This window comes from Silurus aristotelis, assembly GCF_946808225.1.
Source record: "Silurus aristotelis genome assembly, chromosome: 9".
Classification (NCBI taxonomy): domain Eukaryota; kingdom Metazoa; phylum Chordata; class Actinopteri; order Siluriformes; family Siluridae; genus Silurus; species Silurus aristotelis.
In genome coordinates, this window is record NC_139582.1 from 800,924 (window position 1) to 827,033 (window position 26,110).

General features: G+C 43.8%; 1 protein-coding gene and 1 long non-coding RNA gene across 2 annotated transcripts in view; both read right to left on the bottom strand.

The window, feature by feature from the left end:
• Positions 1-26,110, bottom strand: part of LOC310730936 — a 208,752-nt gene that overhangs the window by 110,853 nt on the left and 71,789 nt on the right. Inside the window, exon 4 of the long non-coding RNA XR_014535022.1 lies at positions 18,180-18,297. This is a non-coding gene — a long non-coding RNA (uncharacterized lncRNA). The remainder of the gene's footprint in view (positions 1-18,179; positions 18,298-26,110) is intronic.
• Positions 14,801-17,411, bottom strand: LOC310730921 (hatching enzyme 1.2-like). Its single transcript, XM_083550158.1, has 8 exons — positions 17,262-17,411; positions 17,088-17,118; positions 16,924-16,989; positions 16,249-16,401; positions 16,047-16,164; positions 15,761-15,939; positions 15,455-15,536; positions 14,801-15,376 (listed from the first exon to the last, which is right to left on the bottom strand). Exons 1-8 carry the CDS (start codon positions 17,325-17,327, stop codon positions 15,250-15,252), a joined length of 822 nt encoding a protein of 273 aa, XP_083406284.1. The 5' UTR covers positions 17,328-17,411; the 3' UTR covers positions 14,801-15,249.

Sequence of the window (26,110 nt, forward strand, 5' to 3'; positions counted from 1 at the left end):
ATTTTATTGAAGCGCTCCACCAGTCCATCTGTCTGAGGGTGGTATGGACTGGTCTTGATAGCGGTGATCCCCAGCTGTCGGTGTAACTGTTTCATCAGCTTTGAGGTGAAGTTAGTCCCTTGGTCCGTGAGGATTTCTTCTGGGATTCCCACCCGAGAAAACAGCTGAATTAGAGCATTTATGATCTTAGGGGTGGTGATGGAGCGGAGAGGAAATGCCTCTGGGGACCTAGTGGCGTAGTCACTGATGACAAGGATATACTGATATCCTGTACTGCTCTTCTCCAGTGGCCCTACTATGTCCATAGCGAGGCGTTGGAATGGGACGGAGATTACGGGCAATGGTTGTAGAGGGGCCCTGTCTCGTCGTCGCACAGCTGACAGGTGGGGCATGTGGTGCAGTACTTTTGTACATCCGTGTACAACGCCGGCCAGACGAATCGTGAGCTGATACGTGCGTAGGTCTTCTGCATAGCCAGATGTCCCGCCCAGGGAACTGTATGTGCTAGATGCAGCACCAGAGGGCGACAACATCTCGGTACCACCAACCTGGTTACATCCGATGCTTGCATATAAAGTATATCGTTGTTTATGACGTACAGCTCCCCACACACGTCTGCTTGCTTGCCTTGCAACGCTTTCTCAAATAAAGGTTTTAACGACTCGTCTGCGCGCTGCAGCTCTGCGATGTTTACCGGTACAGTCCATCCACTGACCTCCAGTCCTTTGGTTTTACTCTCCGGCACCGGGGTACCAAGTCCTTTCTCCAGCCGACGTTGGCGACGTGATTTTCTGGGCCCCTTGGTCCCGCCCTGCAACAAGCTACTGTCCATGTCAGGCAACGGCTGCAGTCCCATCTTAGCTTGGGCCCGAGTGACGACTGGACAGGCTAGCTGGATGTTGGATCTCACTCGTTCTTTCTCCCAGTTTGCTTGTACCAGTTCGGGTAATACCGGTACATCCCGTCCCAAAATAACATCTGCCGGTAGGCTTTCCACAACAGCCACAGTGAGTAGGTAGGTCTGCCCGTTTATGGACACATTCACCTCGGTTTGGGGGTACTGTTTCACCTCTCCATGCACACATTGTAACTTTGTGTGATTTGTGAAAGACACAGTGGTCACGTGACATCTTTTCACCGGTGACATTGAACTCCCAGTGTCCAACAAAGCCTTCAACTCCTTCCTATTAACAGTCACTGGAATGAGTTGGGGGTTCTCCATACAGTTCACTGTTCTGTCCTCCTTCCTTGGGACATAACAAAACCCTGTCAGCTTGGCCTTTCTTGCTGGGCACACAGTTGCTTTGTGTCCTGGCTGTTGACAATAGTAGCAAGTGAGTTTCTGTCCTCTGGTGTCTCTGTCCCCCTTGCTGGCTTGAATGTGGCGGCGAGATTCTCCAGCGCTCCATCCACTGGTAGAACTCTTCTGGTCACCTTTCACCAGTTGGAACCGACGACTCTCCTGGAAAGCGTTCCGATACTGCTGGGCAAGTTTGGCAGCAGCTAGCCCAGTTCTTGGCTCCCGTTCCTTTACCCATATCCTGATTTCGTATGGCAGGACACGGAGAAACTGCTCCAGGATGACCATCTCACCAATCTCCTCCTTGGTGTGTAATTCCGGTCGCACCCAACGGCGGTACAAATGCCTCAGCCGATTATATGTCTCTGATGGTGTCTCTGCAACTGGGGTCGTAGTCGCATGAAACCGCTGACGATAGGTTTCTGGAGAAACGTTAAACTTCTCCAAAAGCGCCTTCTTGAGCTCACTGTAGACCACTGCTTGGTCTTCATCCATCGCCAGGTAGGCCTCCAGTGCTTGCCCGCTCAACAGTGGAACCAGCTGGTAGCTCCAATCGTCCTCCGGCCACTTCCAGGTTCTGGCGAGCCACTCGAACCGATGCAGATAGTTTTCAATGTCTTCCCCTTGCTGGAAGCTTGGCAACTTGGGCTCGGTTCTGAGCATTGGCTGACTGGTGGGCGTCGGTGTGCTCTGGACCCTCAGTGCAGTAGCACTTCTACGGGGAGATGGTGTAGGGAGCTCCAGTTGTGGGCTTCCTGCTGGAGTGTGCGAAACCCTTGGGGACAGGCTAATTCTCCGGGGTGCTGGTGTGGGCAGCTCCATTTGTGGGCTCTCCAAGCCCAGCGATGAAGAAGCTGGTTGGATGGCTTGCTGCATGGTCTCCTGCAGAGCCTGCAGCGCTTGGAGGTAGCGTTGCTCTTGCTGCTCCTGTGCTTGCATGAACTGCCGGAACACCTCTGCCATCCCTTCTTCGAATGGTTTAATAGGCAGCCCTGCTCCAGTCCTGGATGCCGTGCCCTTGGGTCGTACAGGAGGCAACCAATCCTCCTCTCTTTCTTCCTCAGTTGAATCCCCTGTTCCCCAGGCTTCATCTTCATCAGTGGCTGCCTGGGTCTGGGACCGAAGCACCATCCTGGCCTTGCGTCCTCTTGGCACTGTCCTGCGAGTAGCCATCCCACTTCTGACACCAAATGTGGTAGAGCGGCCTTACGGGTTTGCCTTCTACCCAAATGATGGCAATACTCGCTGTGATGTTCCATGTAAAGTGGTGTTTATTTACAGCGTGCTCAAGTGCAAAGTCCAAAGTATATACAATACCCCATGAAAGAAAAAGTGGCAAAATAACAACACAAAGACAATTATGATGAAAGTAAAGAAATCTATATACAAAATAGGTGCACCTGCTCATGTGCATTCACTACAATGCTTCTCGGACCTCGTTCTCTCCACAATGCACCACTCCTACCACTCCCCTCAATTGACTTGGGAGACTGGTTTATAAAGTGTCAGCCCCTCCCCTTGGACTCAACCATTTCACCCAAAGGGGTTTGGTTTCACCCAATTTCACCCAAAGGGGCTTAATAACAATATAAATATCATAATAAATAATAAACATAATAACAATAACAACACTAATAATAACAATAATAATGATAACGAAAATTACAACAATGTCAATAATAATAATCACCCACAAAAAAAAAAAATGTCCCATCAACATAAATTTGCCGACTTCCGGTTTTGCCGCGCATGCGCGACGTAGCGCTGGCGCTTTAAAGCCAGCCGCTATTCAGCGCTCCGGTTGACTGCCATCCAAGCTCAACCCGGAAGACCGACGCAACAAACAGGTGAGTACACAAAGTTTTAGGAAGTCCTTCCGTTTGTGTGTGTGTGTGTGTGTGTGTGTGTGTGTGTGCGCTTATTGTCCAGGATGAGAGATGAAAGAATGAAGCGAGTGTGTGTGTGTGTGTGTGTGTGTGTGTGTGTGTGTGTGTGTGTGTGTGTGTGTGTGAGCGGCGTGCTACCAGCGTGTGTGTGCACCCACAGCGCTGGAGGAAGAAACAGAGGAGAAGTGAAAGTATAGTGTGTATTGTCATGCTGACCATAGGGACAGTTCACTCTGTCACACACTCTCTCATTCCCCACTGTATCCTTTTCAGTTCATCCATGTCACCAGACCTAAAAGCTAAAAGTCGCTGGTGATGAAAAGGCTTGTTGAAGGAATAATAGTGTCATGGCAGAAGATGACCGATGGAACCGGCGGTTTTAATCTCCTCCGCTTTACTCGCATCTTTATACCGGCTCTGTACCCGTGGCTTCTCCTCCTGATCGTAATCAGGAGTCTCATGCCTGACTCTGGTAAGAAGTCCAGAGACTGCTGGGACTGATGACCACTTGGCATCCTGCACATGAGACCCCTTCAGTGGTGGCTTAGGACCTGGGGGGTTCTCTCAGAAGGGGCAATCTGCTCCATGCAACCAAGGTCACACGGTGATCCCTGCGTGCCTTAGATGTCTGGAGAGATCCTGGGTTCCTGTCTCAGAGCCCCGTGTTGGGAGTTCCCGGTCGTCATGTAATGCTAACGATAGATGCTTCCCTCACGGGTTGGGTTTCTAAGTTGTTGTTCCACAACGTTTTCTGCTCCAGGCAGTGTGAACACTGGACATTTATGTCCACAAAATTTCCAGTCTGTGGAGGAAGTTGGAACAACTTTTTAAATATGACCCTCCTTCAGTATAATCTACACACATTATGATAAACTACATACTCTAGATTATAATGTTATAAGAGTTGTGGGTGGATATCAAAGAGAAATTATTTCTCTGATAACATTCACAGACACTGATGAGCTCTTCTTTCTATTATGGCATATTACGGCCAATATGGGATAAAAAATAAAAAAAAATAAAAAAAAAGGAAGGTGAGGGGCAGGGAACTTCCGAGTTTTAAACTCAAAATTTTCGCAAAGAAACTCAAAAATGTTTCGTGTAAAACTCGTTTCTTCCTTCTATCAAGAAAGAAAACCGCATATAATACGCTGGTGTATTGCAGCCAATATGGGATTTTCAAAAAGAACTGGAAGGGGTGGGGCAGGAAATTTCCGAGTTTAAAACTTAGCCTTTTCAAGTTGTAAGTAGAAATCTTCAAGTTTTCTAAAATTACAAGTATTTCCTTGTTGCTAAATACAAGGGAAAATGAAAAATAAGTGACATCTGCCCAACAAGTGTATACCCAGTTTTCTTCCTTGATAGAAATCAAAACCCCACAGATTTTTGAGTTTTAAACACAAAACTTTTAAGTATTCATTCATTCATTCATTCATTTTCTCCCGCTTATCCATAATTCTGGTCGCAGGGGCAGCAGTCTAAGCAGGCCCCCGCCTCCGACTGCTGCCCAATCCTCATAGCACCGTCCCTTACGGTCCCTCCTGCAGGTGGTGAGCCCACGGGAAGGCGGCCCCACGTCACTCCGACGTCACGGACCTTGATATTTCCCTCGTAAGGGACCCCCGGAGCATAGAGGGTTAAGGGCCTTGCTCAAGGGCCCAAGAGTGGCAGCTTGGCCATACCGGGGCTTGAACCCCAGACCTTCCGATCGGCAACCAGCGCCTTAACCACTGGAGCCACCACTCCCCTCTTTTAAGTATTTTTTTTTCAAAAATTTCTACTCTCGGAAATTCCCTGCCCTTCTCTTTCAGTTTTTTTTGTATCCCATAGTGGCCCTTATTTGCGGTGGTATCTTTCTCATAGCCTTCCAACTTTTTTATCTGAACCCTCAAGCTCTTTTGCACACCCCAAGAGCACCTGCTTGCTCACCTCCTTTTCAAAATAGAGGCAGATCCAGAAATACATTATATTCAGTGTCTAAACACAAGCTAAAAGAAATATTGTTGCTCTATGTGTAAAAGCACAATCGAAACGTTATACAGTTATTAACCTATTTTATTAAATGCATTAACCTTTACTATCGTCACAATGAAATGAGTGATAGAGCTGCATACACACCTTTATCTCCTGCATGTTTCCCCCTACTTCTTTCCTCTTTTTTCTGAATTGGTCCCCCGGGGGTTTGACCTTTTTTCATCCTTTATAATTTTACTTTGGATTCAGCTCTCCTTACTGACATGACATCACTCCTGTAAGTGATGGAAACCCTGAAGTCTGATGTAACATCACCCAGAGAATGTGACATGATATAATGATTGATGCAACCATGCAAATGAGAGGTAACATTTTTTTTTTTCAAGTGGACGCCACGGCAAGATGTTGCCTAAATCCGCCACCGTCAAGCGGCAATTAAATCCAGTTCAAAACATACTGCGTGTTTGACCAGTTTTTATTTACTCATACATAAGAAACTTTGAAATGTCAAATAACTACTTAAAAAACTACTTCAGTACAGTAACAAATTACATTTACTTTGTTACTGTCCACCACTGCTATCTATCTATCTATCTATCTATCTATCTATCTATCTATCTATCTATCTATCTATCTATCTATCTATCTATCTATCTATCTATCTATCTATCTATCTATCTATCTATCTATCTATCTATCCTCTGTCTGTTGGTAAGTCCAAATGTCAGTGTATTTCTGTCTAGGATGTTTATTATTGTAGTAATATACTCATTAATGAAAAAATAAAAAGCCATTCTCAGATTCTTTGACCAGTAGGTGGCGTGTGTCAGTGCACTAAACAGATGCTGAGATACTGCCTCTTTTACTGTTTGGCAGCTTTGCTGTTATAGGCAACTATTTTAGATTATTCAAAATACTATTGATCAGCTTTTATGTATCAAATTGGTTATGTTTGGACAAGTCACATTTTACCAGACAGTTTTATGGTTGCCATTAATACTCTAGCAAGAAGAGAAAAAAAACAAGAAGAAATGTAGAATAACAGTAGGGTACCTACACAGCTTCAGTGCTTGGCTTCCTAATAATAATAATGAGTTTGCTGTTATATTATGCAACATTAAAACAGGAATGTTGTTTTTAGAAGTGCAGATAGTCATTAAGTATGAGAAGGATCATGCATACTCCGAACTCTGATCTTTAAAAGCGTTTATCTCTATTTCCAGGCAGCATTTGTGCAGTAAAAATACATTCACATTGACATTGATGGCATTTGGAAGATGCCTTTATCGAAAGTGACTTTAAAGCAGATGAGGTTAAGGGACTTGCTCAAGGGCCCAGCAGTGGCAATGAACTTGTGATCTTCCGATCAAAAGTCCAGTGTCTTAACCACCGAGCTACCACCTTATACTAATACAGACATAGCTGGAATTCATTATGTCATCAGATGCACATGATGGGGTAATATGAAGAAAGCTTTCGATTACAGCTGCATGGTAGGTGATCAGATCTGTCCAAACTATTTTCAGTGTACATTTCATGGTATTGATATTTTTCAGTTCATGTTAAACAATAGATTCTCATTGGCCTCTCTTTTTGTTTGAACTTTTGAACTTTTTGTTCAAGAATAATTTTTTTTGCTTTGAATGCGTACATCAGGACAGCGGAGACACCCGGCGCATGTGGCAGGGCATCCAGGCGATCACGAATTACAAGACCACATCACCTGCTTGTGACCGTGACCCCTCCCTCCCAGATGCGCTGAATGACTTCTACGCCCGGTTCGAGGTGCAGAACAACGTGGTGGCGAGGAAGACCATCCCTCCTCCCAGTCACCAGGTGCTCTGTCTAACCACAGCTGATGTGAGGAAAACTCTATGCAGAGTTAACCCACGGAAGTCTGCTGGACCTGACAACATTCCTGGCAGAGTGCTCAGGGATTGTGCAGAACAACTAGCAGATGTATTCACTGACATCTTTAACATCTCCCTGAGCAGCGCCACTGTTCCCACGTGCCTCAAGACGACAACCATCATTCCTGTGCCGAAGAAGTCTTCTGTCTCCTGCCTCAATGACTATCGTCCCGTTCCACTCACACCCATCATGATGAAGTGCTTCGAGAGGCTCGTCATGAGGCACATAAAGACCCAGCTCCCACCCGCACTGGACCCCATGCAGTTTGCGTATCGTCCAAACCGCTCCACGGACGATGCCATCTCCACAACCCTCCATCTGGCCCTCACCCATCTGGATAACAAAGACTCTTATGTAAGGATGCTGTTCATAGACTTCAGTTCAGCATTTAACACAATCATTCCTCAGCACCTGATTGAGAAGTTGAGCCTACTGGGCCTGAACACCTCCCTCTGCAACTGGATCCTGGACTTCCTGACTGAGAGACCTCAGTCAGTCAGGATCGGGAACAGCATCTCCAGCACCACCACACTGAGCACTGGAGCCCCTCAGGGCTGTGTGCTCAGTCCACTGCTGTTCACTCTGCTGACTCACGACTGTGCACCAACGCACAGCTCGAATCATATCATTAAGTTTGCTGATGATACGACCGTGATGGGTCTAATCAGCAAGAACGACGAGTCAGCATACAGAGAGGAGGTGCAACGGTTAACAGCCTGGTGTGGAGCCAACAACCTGTCTCTGAACGTGGACAAAACCAAAGAGATGGTTGTTGACTTCAGGAGAGCACAGAGAGACAATTCTCCACTGATCATCGAGGGATCTTCAGTGGAGATCGTCAAGAGCACCAAATTCCTTGGTGTTCATCTGGCGGATAACCTCACCTGGTCACTTAATAATGGAATAGCCAGAATAGAATAGAATAGCCTTTATTTGTCACATATACATTACAGCACAGTGAAATGTTGTTCTTCGCATATCCCAGCTTGCTTGGAAGCTGGGGTCAGAGCGCAGGGTCGGCCATGATACGGCGCCCCTGGAGCACACAGAGGGTTAAGGGCCTTGCTCAAGGGCCCAAGAGTGGCAGCTGGGCAATACCGGGGCTTGAACCACCGACCTTCCGATCAGTAATCAGTAATCCAGCGCCTTAACCACTGGAGCCACCACTCCCCACTTAACACCAGCTCCATCACCAAGAAAGCCCAGCAGCGTCTCTACTTCCTGAGAAGGCTGAGGAAAGCTCATCTCCCTCTCCCCATCCTGACCATGTTCTACAGAGGGGGCCATCGAGAGCATTTTGAGCAGCTGCATCACTGCCTGGTTTGGGAACTGCACCGTCTCGGGTCGCAAGACCCTACAGAGGATAGTGAGGACAGCTGAGAAGATCATCGGAGTCTTTCTCCCCTCTATCATGGACATTTACACCACACACTGCATCCGCAAAGCACACAGCATTGTGGATGACCACACACACACCCGTCACACACACACTTCACCCTCCTACCATCAGGGAAACGGTTCCGAAGCATTCGGGCCGTCACAACAAGACTGTGCAACAGTTTTTTCCCGCAAGCCATCAGGCTCCTCAACAAACATCTGAACTGAACTCTCTCTCTCACACACACACACATACTCACACACACACACTCACACTTACTCAACAAACATCTGAACTGAACTCTCTCTCACACACACACACATACTCACACACACACACTTACACACAACTGTGTGACTGATCTGTACAACCGGACTCAACACACATACGTACACTTCGCACACCCAGGTTTCAACACCATTTACACCTTTCATTGTCGCAATAATGTTTACATGCCGTTTGTTGTTTGTTGCTGATCTTCCGGGACTTGCTCTCTTTGCACAATATTCTCTCCAAATCCTTTGGTCACTGATCACTTTATTTTTGATTGCTGCTATTGCACAATTGTTTACATTTCTCTGTTTTCATTTTTCTGCTACTGTGCACCTTATTTTGTTACAACAGGTTTTACTGGCGGAGCTATTGTTGTTTTTATTTTTATATTTTGTGTATTTTGTATTGTTCTGCACTGTCCTGTGTTGTCTCGCACTGTCTTGTGATGTCTTTGCACTGTTTGCACCAGTTGCACACATGCACTTTATGTGGCGAGGATCTTAGTTCCTGGCCCTGTGTTCTTCTGTTCTGTGACTGTTGTTTACTGTTGTTTTATGTTGTTTTATGTAGCACCTGGGTTCAGGAGGAACGTTGTCTCATTTCACTGTGTACTGCATCAGCTATACATGGTTGAATGACAATAAAAGCTTCTTGACTTGACTTGACTTGACTTGACTTGATCAGTTCCCAATGACTTAATATTTTTTGTAAAAGTCAATTATCTGGTGTATTTTTCCTCTTGGTGAAATTTTTATTCTAGATTTCCATGAACCTTTTTTTAAATATTCTTAATTGAACTGTAATTACATTTGAATTAAGGATTTGAGGAACACTGAGTGAAGAAGATTTTAGATCTGGTGCATACAAGTGTTTTATATGCTGAAGTTCAGTATAATTTTACTGTATAATGTGGTGTGGAGTGGTTGGTAATCCAGCGGTTAAGGCGCTGGGTTACCAATCGGAAGGTCGGAGGTTCAAGCCCGGGTATCGCCAAGCTGCCACTCTTGGGCCCTTGAGCAAGGCCCTTAACCCTCTATGCTCCAGGGGACCCTTACAAGTAAAAATAAATCAAGGACCGTGACGTCGGAGCGGCGTGGGGCCGCCTTCCCGTGGGCTCATCACCTGCAGGAGGGACCGTAAGGGACCGGTGCTGAGAGGATTGGGCAGCAGTCGAAGGCGGGGGCCTTGACAGCCCGATCCCTGGACACAGAGAAGTGTCTGGGGAATCTGCTTAGACTGCTGCCCCCGCGACCCGACTTATGGATAAGCGGGAGAAGATGAATGAATGAACGAATGTGTAAGTATAGTTTTCATTATTCACTTTGGTCAGAATTCAGCAACTGAATTTTAATGTCAGATTTTCTCAGAAAGTGTTATCTGAAGAGCAGGATTTCTCAACCCCAGTGTCACACATGAAAGTCTGCACAGAAGTAAACCACAATATTACAGTAGATAAGTAAAAGAAAGCACTTACAGGCAAAGACGAACACATACTGTAAGTACATGCAGTTTCACCACAGCGAACAATGTTTCTTAACACAATTTTGTAACACATTTGAGGACATTTTATTAAGGTATTACACCAAAGCCTGTGAATTCTTCGAAAATCTATAGCTGGATGCTTGCCAAGAAAAGATGTTGTTATCGGCGCTTCATATTAGATTAAATCAGATTAGATTCGACTTTATTGTCATTGTGCAAGTTACATGTACAGAGTCAATGAAATGCAGTTAGCATCCAACCAGAAGTGCATAAGTGGCCTATTTACAATAAAAAACAGTAGATAAACCCGGTATGAGGTCCATATCGCCAGGCCATTAAAAAAAAAAGATATATAAAATGATCTTGCAGGCTGGATATAATTGTACGCCAGGCAGGATGTGTTTTGTTTGACATGTTGTTTGACACATATGCTCTAGGGCAAACTTGATAATTTCATTAAGCAGAGGTCAGGCATTGAGTCTGAGGCTTAGACCTTCACAATGAAAGAGTAAGATGGGTAAAAAAATAGAAGGAATGAAGGAGGGGATGATTAGTGCAACATGGCTGTAGTCACAGATGATCAGCAGTAACATTTTGCATAGCTTAGGAAGCATTGCAGTTACATCCAGTTGGTTGCCTCAAGCCATTCTGCCACTACTGGACCATCACAGCACAGAAACTGCTCTAGTTAAAATCACTAATGACCCGTTTTTAGCTTCAGACCAAGGCTACATCTCGCTGTTAGTTTTGCTAGATCTTAGTGCTGCATTCAACACTATAGATCATGATCATCTCCTGGATCGCTTACAAAATTACATTGGCATTCAGGGACAGGCATTAAGATGGTTTAAATCCTACCTGTCCGATCGTTACCATTTTGTAGACTTAAATGGAGAACTATCCAGGTTACTGCAAGTAAATTAGGGGGTGCCACAAGGTTCAGTTTTAGGACTCCTGCTTTTCACAATATACATGCTTCCCTTCCCTTAATTATTATTCATTCATTCATTCATTCATTCATTCATTCATTCATTCATTCATTCATTCATTTATTTTCTCCTGCTTATCCGTAATTCGGGTCGCGGGGGCAGCAGTCTAAGCAGGCCCCCGCCTTCGACTGCTGCCCAATCCTCACAGCACCGTCCCTTACGGCCCCTCCTGCAGGTGGTGAGCCCACGGGAAGGCGGCCCCACGTCACTCCGACGTCACGGACCTTGATATTTCCCTCGTAAGGGACCCACGGAGCATAGAGGGTTAAGGGCCTTGCTCAAGGGCCCAAGAGTGGCAGCTTGGCGATACCGGGGCTTAAACACCAGACCTTCCGATCGGCAACCCAGCGCCCTAACCGCTGGAACCACCACTTCCCGCTTTAAATTATTATATCATCCAAATAGGCAGAGGAATATGCACTTTGTGCAAAGTTGATTCTATGGAACAAATGGTAAAACATTTCTAGAGTTCTGAACATCTCAAACAGAAGGGCACCAAACTGGCACAACTCAAACCGATTGGAAAAATAGGCAGTTATATATATGATGAAGGAACTTATAAATCATGTTTTCTGGCATGTTTATTGATTGAATAAAAAACAATCATGGTTTTTGATTAAATTACCAGCCCATTTGTCTGTACATTGTTCTTGATGTGACAGATACACTATCTAACGTTTTTGTTTTTCTCACCTTAAAACAGTCAAATGTATTAAAAGTGATAAATCTTCAGGGTCTCTTTTAGAAAAACAATTTAGAAGATATCAGAGAAGAACGCCTCTGCCACACACTGAGTGGTATGGCTTTCTTTCTATCACATTGCACAATCCATAAAGTAATTTCAAGTAATCTGTTTACTAATGGCTTGACAAGGTCCCTGCTTCTTTTAAAATAGACTTTAATAAAGGACAGTGTGCAATGGAACAGAAAACATGGTCAGTATTAGCCATAGCTATCAATTGTTAAAGGAATAATGGTATAATTTCCACTACTAACATAACTGCCATTTTTTAATATATAGTATTGAAAAGCTTTATATACAGTGGGTACGGAAAGTATTCAGACCCCCTTAAATTTTTCACTCTTTGTTATATTGCAGCCATTTGCTAAAATCATTTAAGTTCATTCTTCTTCCTCATGAATGTACACACAGCTCATACATATTGACAGAAAAACACAGAATTGTTGACATTGTTGCAGATTTATTAAAAAAGAAAAACTGAAATATCACATGGTCCTAAGTATTCAGACCCTTTGCTGTGACACTCATATATTTAACTCAGGTGCTTTTCATTTCTTCTGATCATCCTTGAGATGGTTCCACACCTTCGTTTGAGTCCAGCTGTGTTTGATTATACTGATTGGACTTGATTAGGAAAGCCACACACCTGTCTATATAAGACCTTCCAGATCACAATGCATGTCAGAGCAAATGAGAATCATGAGGTCAAAGGAACTGCCTGAAGAGCTCAGAGACAGAATTGTGGCAAGGCACAGATCTGGCCAAGGTTACAAAAAGATTTCTGCTGCACTTAAGGTTCCTAAGAGCACAGTGGCCTCCATAATCCTCAAATGGAAGACGTTTGGGACGACCAGAACCCTTCCTAGAGCTGGCCGTCCGGCCAAACTGAGCTATCGGGGGAGAAGAGCCTTGGTGAGAGAGGTAAAGAAGAACCCAAAGATCACTGTGGCTGAGCTCCAGAGATGCAGTCAGGAGATGGGAGAAAGTTGTAGAAAGTCAACCATCACTGCAGCCCTCCACCAGTCGGGGCTTTATGGCAGAGTGGCCCGACGGAAGCCTCTCCTCAGTGTAAGACACATGAAAGCCCGCATGGAGTTTGCTAAAAAACACCTGAAGGACTCCAAGATGGTGAGAAATAAGATTCTCTGGTCTGATAAGACCAAAATAGAACTTTTTTGCCTTAATTCTAAGCAGTATGTGTGGAGAAAACCAGGCACTGCTCATCACCTGTCCAATACAGTCCCAACAGTGAAGCATGGTGGTGGCAGCATCATGCTGTGGGGGTGTTTTTCAGCTGCAGGGACAGGACGACTGGTTGCAATCGAGGGAAAGATGAATGCAGCCAAGTACAGGGATATCCTGGACAAAAACCTTCTCCAGAGTGCTCTGGACCTCAGACTGGGCCGAAGGTTTACCCTCCAACAAGACAATGACCCTAAGCACACAGCTAAAATAACGAAGGAGTGGCTTCACAACAACTCCGTGACTGTTCTTAAATGGCCCAGCCAGAGCCCTGACTTAAACCCAATTGAGCATCTCTGGAGAGACCTAAAAATGGCTGTCCACCAACGTTTACCACTCAACCTGACAGAACTGGAGAGGACCTGCAAGGAGGAATGGCAGAGGATCCCCAAATCCAGGTGTGAAAGACTTGTTGCATCTTTCCCAAAAAGACTCCTGGCTGTATTAGATCAAAAGGGGGCTTCTACTAAATACTGAGCAAAGGGTCTGAATACTTAGGACCATGTGATATCAGTTTTTCTTTTTTAATAAATCTGCAACAACGTCAACAATTCTGTTTTTTTTTTGTCAGTATGGGGAGCTGTGTGTACATTCATGAGGAAGAAGAATGAACCTAAATGATTTTAGCAAATGGCTGCAATATAACAAAGAGTGAAAAATTTAAGGGGGTCTGAATACTTTGCTGCTGAAAGTAGTACAAAAGTAGTACAAAGGGCAACCAACCACTGCGAGTGTAAGAAACTGAAAATGCCCGCATAGTAACTAGTTCACACTGTGAGTGTCACATGTGGCACATGGACAAGAGACACAACTGAAGATGTGGTGGGGTGCAGTGGCCCCTGGAGAACCTACTGGCTATCAGATTCTGCTGCATGACAGTTTTAAAACTTTGCTAATGCTTGGTGTGCAGAATGAATGGTTTGGCAGGCTTCCATTTCCATGGTTATCTATCTAGGGTACCCTAGGACACTGGCATGCGAGACTATGGAGAAAAACTAAGAGACAGGCAGAGCCAGCTCTTTATTTTGATCACATTGTCAGTGAGCTTATGAAAAAATTAACACTTATCAAAAACAATGAAGTAGCTTTTGCTTTGTGAGGTCTAAGCACACAGGCTGTGTGTGTGTTCCTGAAAGCACAAAAAGAAGGTCAAAGGTAAACTGATCATAATAAAACACAGATGAGAATCCAGAGATGATGCTAGACCACATGCCACATGTTTAGGTCTGAAAAGAAAGAAAAAGACATTCTAGAAAATTGTGTGTTTCTTTCAGGCCATAGCAGTCCACAAACTTCAGTTCCCAGCAAACACTGCAAACTACAAACATGGCCACCCTGGACTACACTTCCCAAAGTGCTCATCCAATTCTGTGCTCAAACTCACAAATCTTTAGCTCTCATTTTACAATAAAAGCTATGTTGGAATAATGGTTAGGCTCTTGAGTTACTAGTCTGAAGATTAAGGATTAAAACCATAGCTATCCTAGCTGCAAGTGTGGGGCCCTTGAGCAAGGCCCTTAACTTTTCTGCATAATAGCTGATCTCAGCTTTTACACAATTAGTATATGTAAATAAATGCATGCTATATAACAGTTTGGGGAAGAACCACATATGGGTGTGAGAGATAATATAATGTGATAGAAGATAGAAGAACGATGCAGCCCACCACCTGTTATCAAAATATGAATTCATACACTAATGTTTGTATGCATTATTATTTTTTTAATTTTTTTTAATTGCATGTAAAAAATAAATTCCTTGTCACATGTAAATTACAGATTACACAGTGAAAATCTTTGCATATCCCAGTGATGTTAGGAATCTGGGGGCACCGTCGGTCATGTTACAGTGCCCCTAAAGCAATTAATCAGAAATAAGAGCTCTAAGACTTTATTATTAGGCTTCAACCACTGACCTTTTGATCAGTAATCCAGTGCCTCCCCAAAAAAGCAGATCTAAATAGCATCAAAAGTAGAAGCGAAATAAATCTAGATTAAAGAAAAGAATATATTTAAAATGTGACAACGGAAAGCAGAACATTTGTGAAAGCATTCGGAACACACTGATGATGTTTAACTGCAGTAGAGCCTGTTAACACGCAGAATGTCGTTGTGGCTCATCTCAGTGGCACGTCCGATGGAAACATACTTGTCTGGTGTAGGGAGGATGGTCGGATAGCTGTTCATGGAGAAAGCATACCTAGAACAATAAAGTGTGATTTCAGTTATGCATATAATCGTGCCGTTATTTAAATAAGAAAGAAAATGATTATTTTACCTCGAATAGTGCATGATGGAATTGTAGTCATATGGAGTGTTCAAATTGTTGGTGGCTACTTTCACAAAATTGATTAATGCATCTGTGAATATTTTAATCACATAATTAGATCATTAACTGCTTTTTACTGTCAGAACAAACATTTTAGAAATAAACTGGATTTCTAGATTCATCACTAAACATTTCAGTTCATTGAGGAACAGAATCTTTGAGTTCCCAGATGCCATGAACAATGTTATGGTCATTAATTAAAATGAATAAACTTTATTAGTTCGAAATAAGAAATAAAATTGATTCCCTGCTCACCCTTCCTGATATTTCGGATAAGGATTCTGACGTGTTTGTCACGGTCTCTACGGCACTGCTCATGATGAAATCCCAGAGCGTGAAGAAGCTCATGTTGGACAACTTTGTGGTACATACAGCCGTTGCGGTTTAGGGACAAAACCTGCTTTCCATTAACGCGTCCAACATAAGAGTAGCACCTGTACAGCACAAATACATCCTCAAGACTGCTTTCATTACATGAGAACTGGATTGGAGGTGAAACTGTTTGTCAAAATAGTCATCAATAACAGGATTAGTGACATACCCTTTGTCTGAGATTATATTAATGTAATTTACTTCCTTTCTGCGAGGTACAAATCGGATACAGGTCGACTTTTGGAAGGAGTCCATTGCATGCTGGATAACATCTTTTTCAGGTGGTGCTGCCAGAAAGAGAAGCTTGTTAAAGGTAAATAATGAAGCTCTGACAAATATTCCTTTGAAGCCAGATAAAATATTATACTCACAGTACTGACTGGAAATGACATAAGGCACATAAACCATCATATCTTGGCTTCTGATCCACATGCACTTATTAGAAGTACATGGATCTGCATTCTGGAGTCCAGTGAACACGGCTATGTCACCATGTATAATGGTGAAATTACCGTCTGGCTTTCCTGTTCAGCAAAACACAATTGTGGATTGAACACTGAGATTGTTAGTGTATGCAGTTTCATTCATGTATCAGTTTATTCATGTTTATTATGTGTCTCAAAACCACTGACACTCGATCTAGTGAAAATGTTTGTTAGTACATCAGTGCATTATGATGTGGTTTAGTGTTTTATTGAATGTTCTCTCTCTCTCTCTCTCTCTCTCTCTCTCTCTCTCTCTCTCTCGCTCTCTCACGCTCTCTCTCGCTCTTTCTCTCTCTCTCTCTCGCTCTCTCTCTCTCTCTCTCTCTCTCTCTCTCGCGCTCTCTCGCTCTTTCTCTCTCTCTCTCTCTCTCTCTCTCTCTCTCTCTCTCTCTCTCTCTCTCTCTCTCTCGCGCTCTCTCGCTCTCTCACGCTCTCTCACGCTCTCTCTTTCTCGCTTTCTCGCTCTCTCTCTCTCTCTCTTTCTCTCTCGCTCTCTCTCTCTCTCTCTCTCTCTCTCTCTCTCTCTCTCTCTCTCTCTCTCGCTCTCTCTCTCTCTCTTACCTGCATTCTTGTTGGCTCTTTCAATTATGGCAGAAACTGAGTAATAATCACTGTCAATGCTGTTATCTGAAATGGAATTAATAATATTAGTAAAATGTGATATGAGTATTTGATGTAAAAATAAAATATGGTACAGATAAATTCATTAAAAGTGTGAATCCTACCAATCTCCTCAGAGGTTTCATTAACGAATGCCTGTTTGATAAATAAATATTTATATATACACATTTTAATTAAATACATTAATTATATTGATTAAATACATTAATTAATATATGAATTATTTTCTTTTAATTATCCATAATATCTTTAATGTGGTTAATATTTCTGTAACTCACCCTAATGGAATGACTCTGAACACTGACGCTGAGCAGGAGCAGGACGATGCCTTGTATCAGGTACATGATGAAAGTCTCAGTGTATCAGCAGTGAGAGTGGAGAATGTGCTGCAGAAGAACAGCTTAAATACTCTCAAGTGTTTCTCACTTCCTTTTCACACAAAGCAGCTTCTCTTTCTAGAAAATCTTATCCAAAAATGTTCAGCCTTTTTTTTTTTTTAAGTACTTCTGAACCTTTTCTAAAAGTTTTCAACTGTTCAAACTTGAGCTGATATAAATTCTAATTATATTAAATAAATGAAAATTATAAAGCAGTTTTTCAAAATTGTGTAGATTAAAATTTTAGGGCTACAGATTTATTTGTTTAATTACATTTTATTTGTATAGCTATTTTTAATAATGGACATTACAATAATGGAAAATTAATTTTATCCTTATAGGCGCATCCTTTATGTTAATGCCAGAGGAGAGTTTACAGCATGCAAAACTGTTTGTGGAAATTATAGTCCTAAACCATTGCAAAAATAATGGTTCTTATTCATTGCAGTCCAAAGATTTTCTAAGAGTTTACTATCGACAGTAATCTCAAGGGTTTAATAGATTGACTAAACAACCAAAAGTTTTTGGACACCTGTCTGGATATTTTATTTCACATTAAGTCCCATTTGCTGTTTGTGGTGTAAATCGTGTCTTTAAACCAACAACTTACTCTTTTGTTCTGCTTCTTAGCAATTCACGCACCTGACCTATTACACATTTAGTCTGATTCTTCAATAAACATGTTCTAGACACAACACTGTTATAATATCCTCCACTCCACTGGGAAGATGTTTCACCAGAATTTGGATTTTGCTTGTGGAGATTTGTCTGGCCAATCGCTACAAATCCTTTTCTCCTACCTCAGTGTCCAACCTGAACCTCCACTCTCCTCCACTTCTCCTTTCCCTGCTGTCTCTGTAGACGTCTTCCTCCTCTCCTTCTCCTCCACTTCTCCTTTCCCTGCTGTCTCTGTAGACGTCTTCTTCCTCTCCTTCTCCTCCCTCAGCCAACAGCAGCGAAATTTCCACTGGTACCCTGTTGTTAATGATACCTGTGGTGGTCGTTGGTAACCCGGGTCTCAACCGATCCGCCATGAAATTCTGATTCGTGATCCGCATTTTAGATTTGGCACATGTTTTACACTGGATGTCCTTCATAACAAAACCCTCCACATTTATCCAGCTTGAGACAGTCACTGAGAGTCACCTGACCTGTGCAACACTAATGACTGGGTTATTTATTTAGAACTGTGTTAAATTAAAATAAAAACAATTAGTCTCTACGGTACTGCACATGAAAGCCCAGAGTGTGGAGAAACCTATGGTGGACTGTGTGAAAGTAAACACAGACATTGCAGTTTAAGGGCAAAACTTGCTTATCATTCCTGCAACCCACTGAAGAGTTGCACCTGTACAACAAAAAGGAAATTTTGGAGAATGCTGTGAAATTTGTTCGGAGTCCAAAAAAATTCAAAACCGAGGAGAACCACCGCGAGCTGGTCGTCGACCGTAATGAGTCTACATGATGTGCACTGGACTCGGGCCAATTCATTTTTTTTTATTGAATTTAAATATATATATATCTCGATTTGCAAAAATCGAAAAATGGATCTTTTGACCTGTGTTGAAGTGTGAAATCAATTTCTTTATTCAGGAGGCTCCACATAAAACTACAGGCCATGAGGAAGGTCATGTTATAGAATACTTTAAATATGTATCTTCCATTATCTTTACAAGACTTTAATATGCTACCTTATGTTTCCCACTTGTTCTGGGTAAAAGGTAAAAGAATGCACGTGAGGCAAATATTTAAAGCATTTTATTTTAGTCCAATTACTACAGATTTTGTAAGTATTCACATTGTGTGGCAAAAACCATCACAAATTGTAAAAAATGTGTTATGGAATGGTTTTAAGGAACAATTGTGGTACTGTGCAATATTCTGTAGTTATGTATTAAACATTGCTTCTACGTGGTGGAATCATCTTATTCTTCACGTCTATAAAATCTGTTCACCGTTATCGCCTTTATATTTATAATAATAAAGATAAAGGCGATAGCAGTGAACAGATTTTATAGAAGTGAAGAGTCTGGTTGTTGGTGGTACACCATGCTGTCAGGCTTAGGATTCCTAAAACTAATAAGCGTTCCTAAAACTAATAAGGCACAAACTTGTGTTCCTACTTTGAGTGGTTCCCTGGTTTGATGTACTCAAGAATAACATCTAGATCAGGGGTCACCAACCTTTTTGAAACTGAGAGCTACTTCTTGGTTACAGATTAATGTGAAGGGCTACCAGTTTAATACTTCTAAAATAAAAAAAATGCTCAATTTACCTTTAATTATGTTATTATAAATAAATAATGATATTCATCTATATCTAGTCATCTATATTTTAATATTGTCATTTTCAAATTCACACCAATGTAAGTGTGATTTAAAAAACATTAGAAGCAGCTCACAGGTAAGTGGCGCTATGGTGAACTATTTTTAGAAAAGGCACACAGGCGACGCATGTGGTCCTTGTGGGCACCATGTTGGTGACCCCTGATCTAGTAGAATATCAATCATGTGTGATTTTGCCACAATGGCATCTGCAAAGTCTAAATATTTTGTTTCTCTATTTAGTGAACCTAAAGCAAATCATAGAATAATTAAACCTAGAAATCTGTTTAAAAAGCTTAAAACATCCATATTAACTCTTCAATGTGGAGACACGATGTTAAAACTGTATAATTTCATTTCAGAGAGAAATCTGGACTGGATTTTTTCTAATTTCCTACTGAAAAGTTTGACAATAAAACACAGTTAATATCATAGTTATGATTAAACAGTATGTTCACAGATAATGTCAACAATTTTCAAATAGAACTCATCAATTTAAACACTAATATGTACTATGATGGGTAAAGTATTATGCTCTTTTTTCCACATCATATTGTGGATATCACCTATACATCACCTTATAGATGTGTAATAATTCCCAGGGTGTGGATTCTAGTGGAAGTCATGTAGGGTGTTAAAGAGGGTACACTAAATTGGTATTTTTCCCCCATGGTCTTTCAGTGAAAATCTTTTATAAAGTAACCCCTGGTGGACCTCAAACGCCAATATGGCGGTGTTTTTAGGTGTTTTTTAGTGTGGTGGTGTCTTCTTTAGTTGTTTCATTGTACTGTCTGTGTTTTAGACATGAGTTTTCTCTGACAGGGAATGAGGCAGGTCCATATGTTGTTGATGGGAGACGGAGCAGAAAGGTGCACTAGGAAACCCAGCATACAGGGTTCGAATGCTCTGGATACGGCATCTGATTGATGTTGAGTGCAGATATAACCAGAACTGTGGAAGCCTCAAGACCCAACTTGTCAGCCAGGAAGAGGTCTTTAAACAAATGAATGCCCAGGCAAGTGGTCTGGATGGTCAGTGAAGATGCACTACCTTCCAGAAAATGCCTCCATTTCTTTACTGCCCAAACCACTACCAGCCTGCTGTAGAATGCAGAATGGTCTTGCTTTTCAGCTTCCTGCAGTCCATGCAAAATGGATAAGACAAGTCCAATTTTAGCTCTAGAACAGGAGAGGACCATGGTGAGCTATGAAGGGCTCCGTGATGTCCACTTGTAACATCTTGCAAATATGTTCTTCTATTATGGTGTACTTAAGCAGCAAAACAAATTCTAGTGTGAAAATCCTGTTCTTCACCATTGCAGTCCATGCTAAGGTGTTGGAGGTGACAACGTCCAAGCCTTCGTTAACCATATCAGCTCCTCCATGTTGTTTGAGTCATGGTAACACATAATACAAGTTTGCCTATGTTTACTGTGTTTTGCCTATGTGTACTGGTGATGAATAAAAGGATGACTAATATATTTTTCTTCTGAGAGCAGTCTTGCAAATAAAGTCTAACCCCAGAAGTGAAGAGGTCAAATTTCTGCTTTGCTTGGTCACGATGCACCTTCCCATCTGCCATAATGAGCCTCTGCTGGGTTTGTGGGTCAGTAGCAGTAATTCTGAGGATCCTTGGCTTCCAGGTTGTCTCTTGCTGCTTTATTCTTTTGATGTCTGCAGGCCAACCTTCTGCCAAAAGTATTTTGCTCCCATGCAGTCTTACTCTACTTTTGAAGCCTACCATCTGTACAAAATTGATCAATGTCCCTCTCAGGCCACCTGCAATTCTTGGGTTGATGTTGTTCAGGATGTGGCTAACCAGATTCTCGTCTGTGATGTCTGGCTTCCACTTCAGGCACAGAGTTTGGTAATTGAAGGCAAAATGTCTTTTATTGCTCCAGGTTTGCTTGTATAAATCTGGCACCCCCTAGTGACAGTTTTAAGGTAAGGTGAGTTCAATGTTGTTCAAATTTCTCATGAAGTCAGCTTCTCCTCAATCTTGGATGCCTTCCTTTGTTTTGTTTTTGTAAAAGCATAATCAGTCATTCATTCTCAATTGCATAATGCTTACAATTCAGAAGAAATAAAAAAAGAAAGAAATTGTGCAAATTGTCAGTGTATGTATGTGTGTGTGTGTAAAGTCACAGTGATTAATAGGATGGGTATTTAAGTTACTATTTGCATATGTTACAGAGAGGTGAGTCATTATACAGTGCAATGGCATACAGTAGGAATGATTTCCTGAATCGTTCTTTGTGACAGTGACTCTGAATCACTCTGTTGGAGAATACTCCGCTGTCTCCGTATGGGATAGTGTAGTGGGTGTGATGGATTTGACATGATTGACAGGAGATTGTTGTCCCTCACTTTTTCCAATCATTCCAGTTTGTGTCCGATAATGTATTCAGGTATGCAGATGATTTTATTGGTCTTGCCTGCATCCCTGACACTGATGCTGCTCCCCCAGAAGACCACATCACTATAAAGGGCACTTGCCAAACAGACTGATAAAGATTTCCCGCATCCTGCTGAATACATTGAAGGATGTGCTTTTCCTCGGGAAATAAAGTCTGCTTAACCCCTTTATTTACAAAGCATCAGTGTTGGTCTTCCAGTCCAATCTGCTGTTTAGGTGAACACCCATGTACAGGTAGTTGTTCACAACCCCAACCTTCTCACCCATGATGGTAATGGCTTAATCACAGTTTTACAGTTTCTAAAGTCCACTACATCTCCTTGGTTTTCATGATGTTCAGGAGCAGATGATTCCTGGTGCACCACTCCACAAATCTGTCCAGAAGTCTTCTGTACTCTGACTTCTGTCCATCCCTAATACACCCCACACTGCAGAGTCATCAGAGAACCTCTGTAGGTGTCAGGACTCAGAGTTGTATTGGAAATCTGAGGTGTACAGAGTAAAAAGGAATAAAGGGAAGGACAGTCCCCTGAGGTTCTCCTGCGTTACTGACTACAACATCAGACAGGGAATTCCCCAACCTTACAAACTGGGGTTATCTAACAGCTCAGTTATCCAGGACACAATGGACTTGCTGCCACCCATCCTGAGCAGTTTCTCACCCAGTAGAAATGGTTGTTCTGTATTTAAGACAGTGGAGAAATTAAAAAACGTGATTCTTACAATACCACTACATCCATCCAGAAAAGAGTGAGCACACTACAACAAGTAGATCACCCCATCATCCATGTCCACATGAGGCTGGAAGGCAAAAGGTAGTGGGACCAGAGAGGGTTTAACCAGTAGTCCTAGATGTGCCAAAACTCGGTCCTCCAACACCTTCATGACATGTGAAGTCAGTGCGACTGGTCTGCAGTCATTAAAGCTATAATGCAAAGCCTTCTCAGGTATGTTCTTTAACATCTGAATCTGTTAAAATGCAAGTTCAGCCTGTTAGCTCCAGGCTGCCCCCTGCTGACGGTCTTTAATGTAAAGCCAGTGATCTGCTTCGTTCCCGTCCACATATCCAGCTTTTGTTGATACGAGTCCTTGATACGAGCCAGCCGCTATTCAGCGCTCCAGTTGGCTGCCATCCAAGCTCAACCCGGAAGACCGACGCAACAAACAGGTGAGTACACAAAGTTTTAGGAAGTCTTTCCGTTTGTGTGTGTGTGTGTGTGTGTGTGTGTGTGTGTGTGTGTGTGTGTGTGTGTGTGTGTGTGTGTGTGTGTGTGTGTGAGCGGCGTGCTACCAGCGTGTGTGTGCACCCACAGCGCTGGAGGAAGAAACAGAGGAGAAGTAAAAGTATAGTGTGTATTGTCATGCTGACCATAGGGACAGTTCACTCTGTCACATCACCTTCCCCCTCTGCAAGCTGCGAGCTTGCCGGGTGGCGAGACAGGTAGTCAGCAGTCAGGTTCTGTTTCCCTGGACGATGTCTGATTCTGAAGTTGTATGGCTGGTAGGAAAAGTACCACCTGGTCACCCGAGCATTGTGGTCCTTCATGGTGTGGATCCAGGTTAATGCTCTGTGGTCTGTTTCCAGGGTAAATTCTCTTCCTAGCAGATAGTACTTCAGACTCTCCAGGGCCCACTTGATTGCCAGGCATTCCTTTTCAATAGTGGAGTACCGGGTTTCACGTGGCAGCAGTTTCCGACTCTGAAAGGCGACTGGTCTCTGGTTGGCTTCCTCACCCTGGGTCAAGACTGCTCCAATGCCCACCGTAGATGCATCAACCTGGACGGTGAACCGCTGTGAGAAGTCTGGACTGCGTAGGACAGGTTCTGCACACATTCTTTCCTTCAGGGTGACGAAGGCTGTCTCGCAGTCGTTAGTCCACCTTATAGGGTTCTTCACCGCCTTTCCCAGCAGGTCGGTCAGCGGTCCTGCAGAAATTTGGGATGAACCGCCGGTACCATCCCACCAGTCCTAAGAAGGACCTGACCTCATTCTTAGTTGTAGGCCTCGGGCTGTTGCGAATAGCTTCCACCTTGTCCACTTGCGGCCTCAGCTCTCCGTCACCCAATCGGTAACCTAGGTAGTCTGCCTCAGCCTTGGCTCACACACATTTAGCCACGTTCAGTGTCAGGCCTGCCTTCTGGATCCTCCTCAGAGTCTGCTCGAGGTGGTTCAGGTGATCAGCCCAGGTCTCGCTATGGACCACCACATCGTCCAGATATGCGGCCGACCATTCTTCCCCGCCTTGCAGCACTTGGTCCATCAACCTTTGGAACGTTGCTGGTGCCCCGTGTAGGCCGAAGGGAAGAACCGTGAACTGGAACAGTCCAAGTGGGGTCCTGAACGCTGTGTAAGGTCGGGACGTCTTTTCCAGAGGCACCTGCCAATATCCCTTACACAGGTCCAAGGTGGTCACGTACTTGGCTCCCCCGATCTTTTCCAGCAAATCATCAATGCGTGGCATCGGGTACGCGCTGAACTGGGACTGGGAGTTTAATCGACGGAAGTCAATGCAGATGCGGAGGGTGTTGTCCTTCTTCGGTACGATGACCACCGGACTACTCCATTCACTGCTTGATGGCTCGATTACTCCCATCTCCTGCATAGTCCTATCTTCCGCCTTCAGTGGTGCCACCAGCCTCTCAGGTACCCGATACGGCCTCTGTCGAGATGGGGTTGTATTTGTCAGGCGGATCTTGTGGTGTACCAGGTTGGTCCGTCCAGGCCTCTGACGAAACAACGCCGGGTATCGTCCAAAGAGCGTTTGCAGCTCAGCCTGTTTGGGTGCCTCCAGGTGTCAGAGGTCTACCTCTGCTGGCTGTGTCTGCCCGCTAGCCTTTGGTTCCGGATGATCCTCCTCCTGATCTTCCTCCACCTTCTGAATGAGCAGTACCGGGTCTGCCTTTTCGCTGGGAGGCTCTTTCCACTCCTTCAGCAGGTTAATATGGTAAGTTTGCTTTGCCTTGCCTTTGTCAGGATGATAGATCTCGTACCATGTCTGCCCCATCCTCCGTACCACACTGTAGGGCCCCTGCCACTTCATAAGGAGCTTACTCGTGGATGTTGGAAGCAAAAACAGTACCTTCTGTCTTGGTCGTAGCTCTCTGGAACGGGCTTGCTGGTCATACCACGTCTTCTGGTACTTTTGAGCCTTTTGGAGGTTCTCCGCTGCCAGCTTCCTGTAGTTTTCCAGACGATCCCTCATCTCTAGGATGTACTGGACTATGCCATTTTCAGCCTTATTTTCTGAACAAGGGTCCTCCCAGTTTCTCCGGAGGAGATCCAGAGGTCCTTGGACCTTCCAACCATACAGGAGCTCGAAGGGTGAGAAGTCAGTCGATGCTTGTGGCACCTCCCGGTAGGCAAATAGCACGAAAGGTAGCCATTTGTCCCAGTCCCTTCCAGTGTCTGACACAAACTTCCGCAGCATGCTTTTGAGCATTTTATTGAAGCGCTCCACCAGTCCATCTGTCTGAGGGTGGTATGGACTGGTCTTGATAGCGGTGATCCCCAGCTGTCGGTGTAACTGTTTCATCAGCTTTGAGGTGAAGTTAGTCCCTTGGTCCGTGAGGATCTCTTCTGGGATTCCCACCCGAGAAAACAGCTGAATTAGAGCATTTATGATCTTAGGGGTGGTGATGGAGCGGAGAGGAAATGCCTCTGGGGACCTAGTGGCGTAGTCACTGATGACAAGGATATACTGATATCCTGTACTGCTCTTCTCCAGTGGCCCTACTATGTCCATAGCGAGGCGTTGGAATGGGACGGAGATTACGGGCAATGGTTGTAGAGGGGCCCTGTCTCGTCGTCGCACAGCTGACAGGTGGGGCATGTGGTGCAGTACTTTTGTACATCCGTGTACAACGCCGGCCAGACGAATCGTGAGCTGATACGTGCGTAGGTCTTCTGCATAGCCAGATGTCCCGCCCAGGGAACTGTATGTGCTAGATGCAGCACCAGAGGGCGACAACATCTCGGTACCACCAACCTGGTTACATCCGATGCTTGCATAT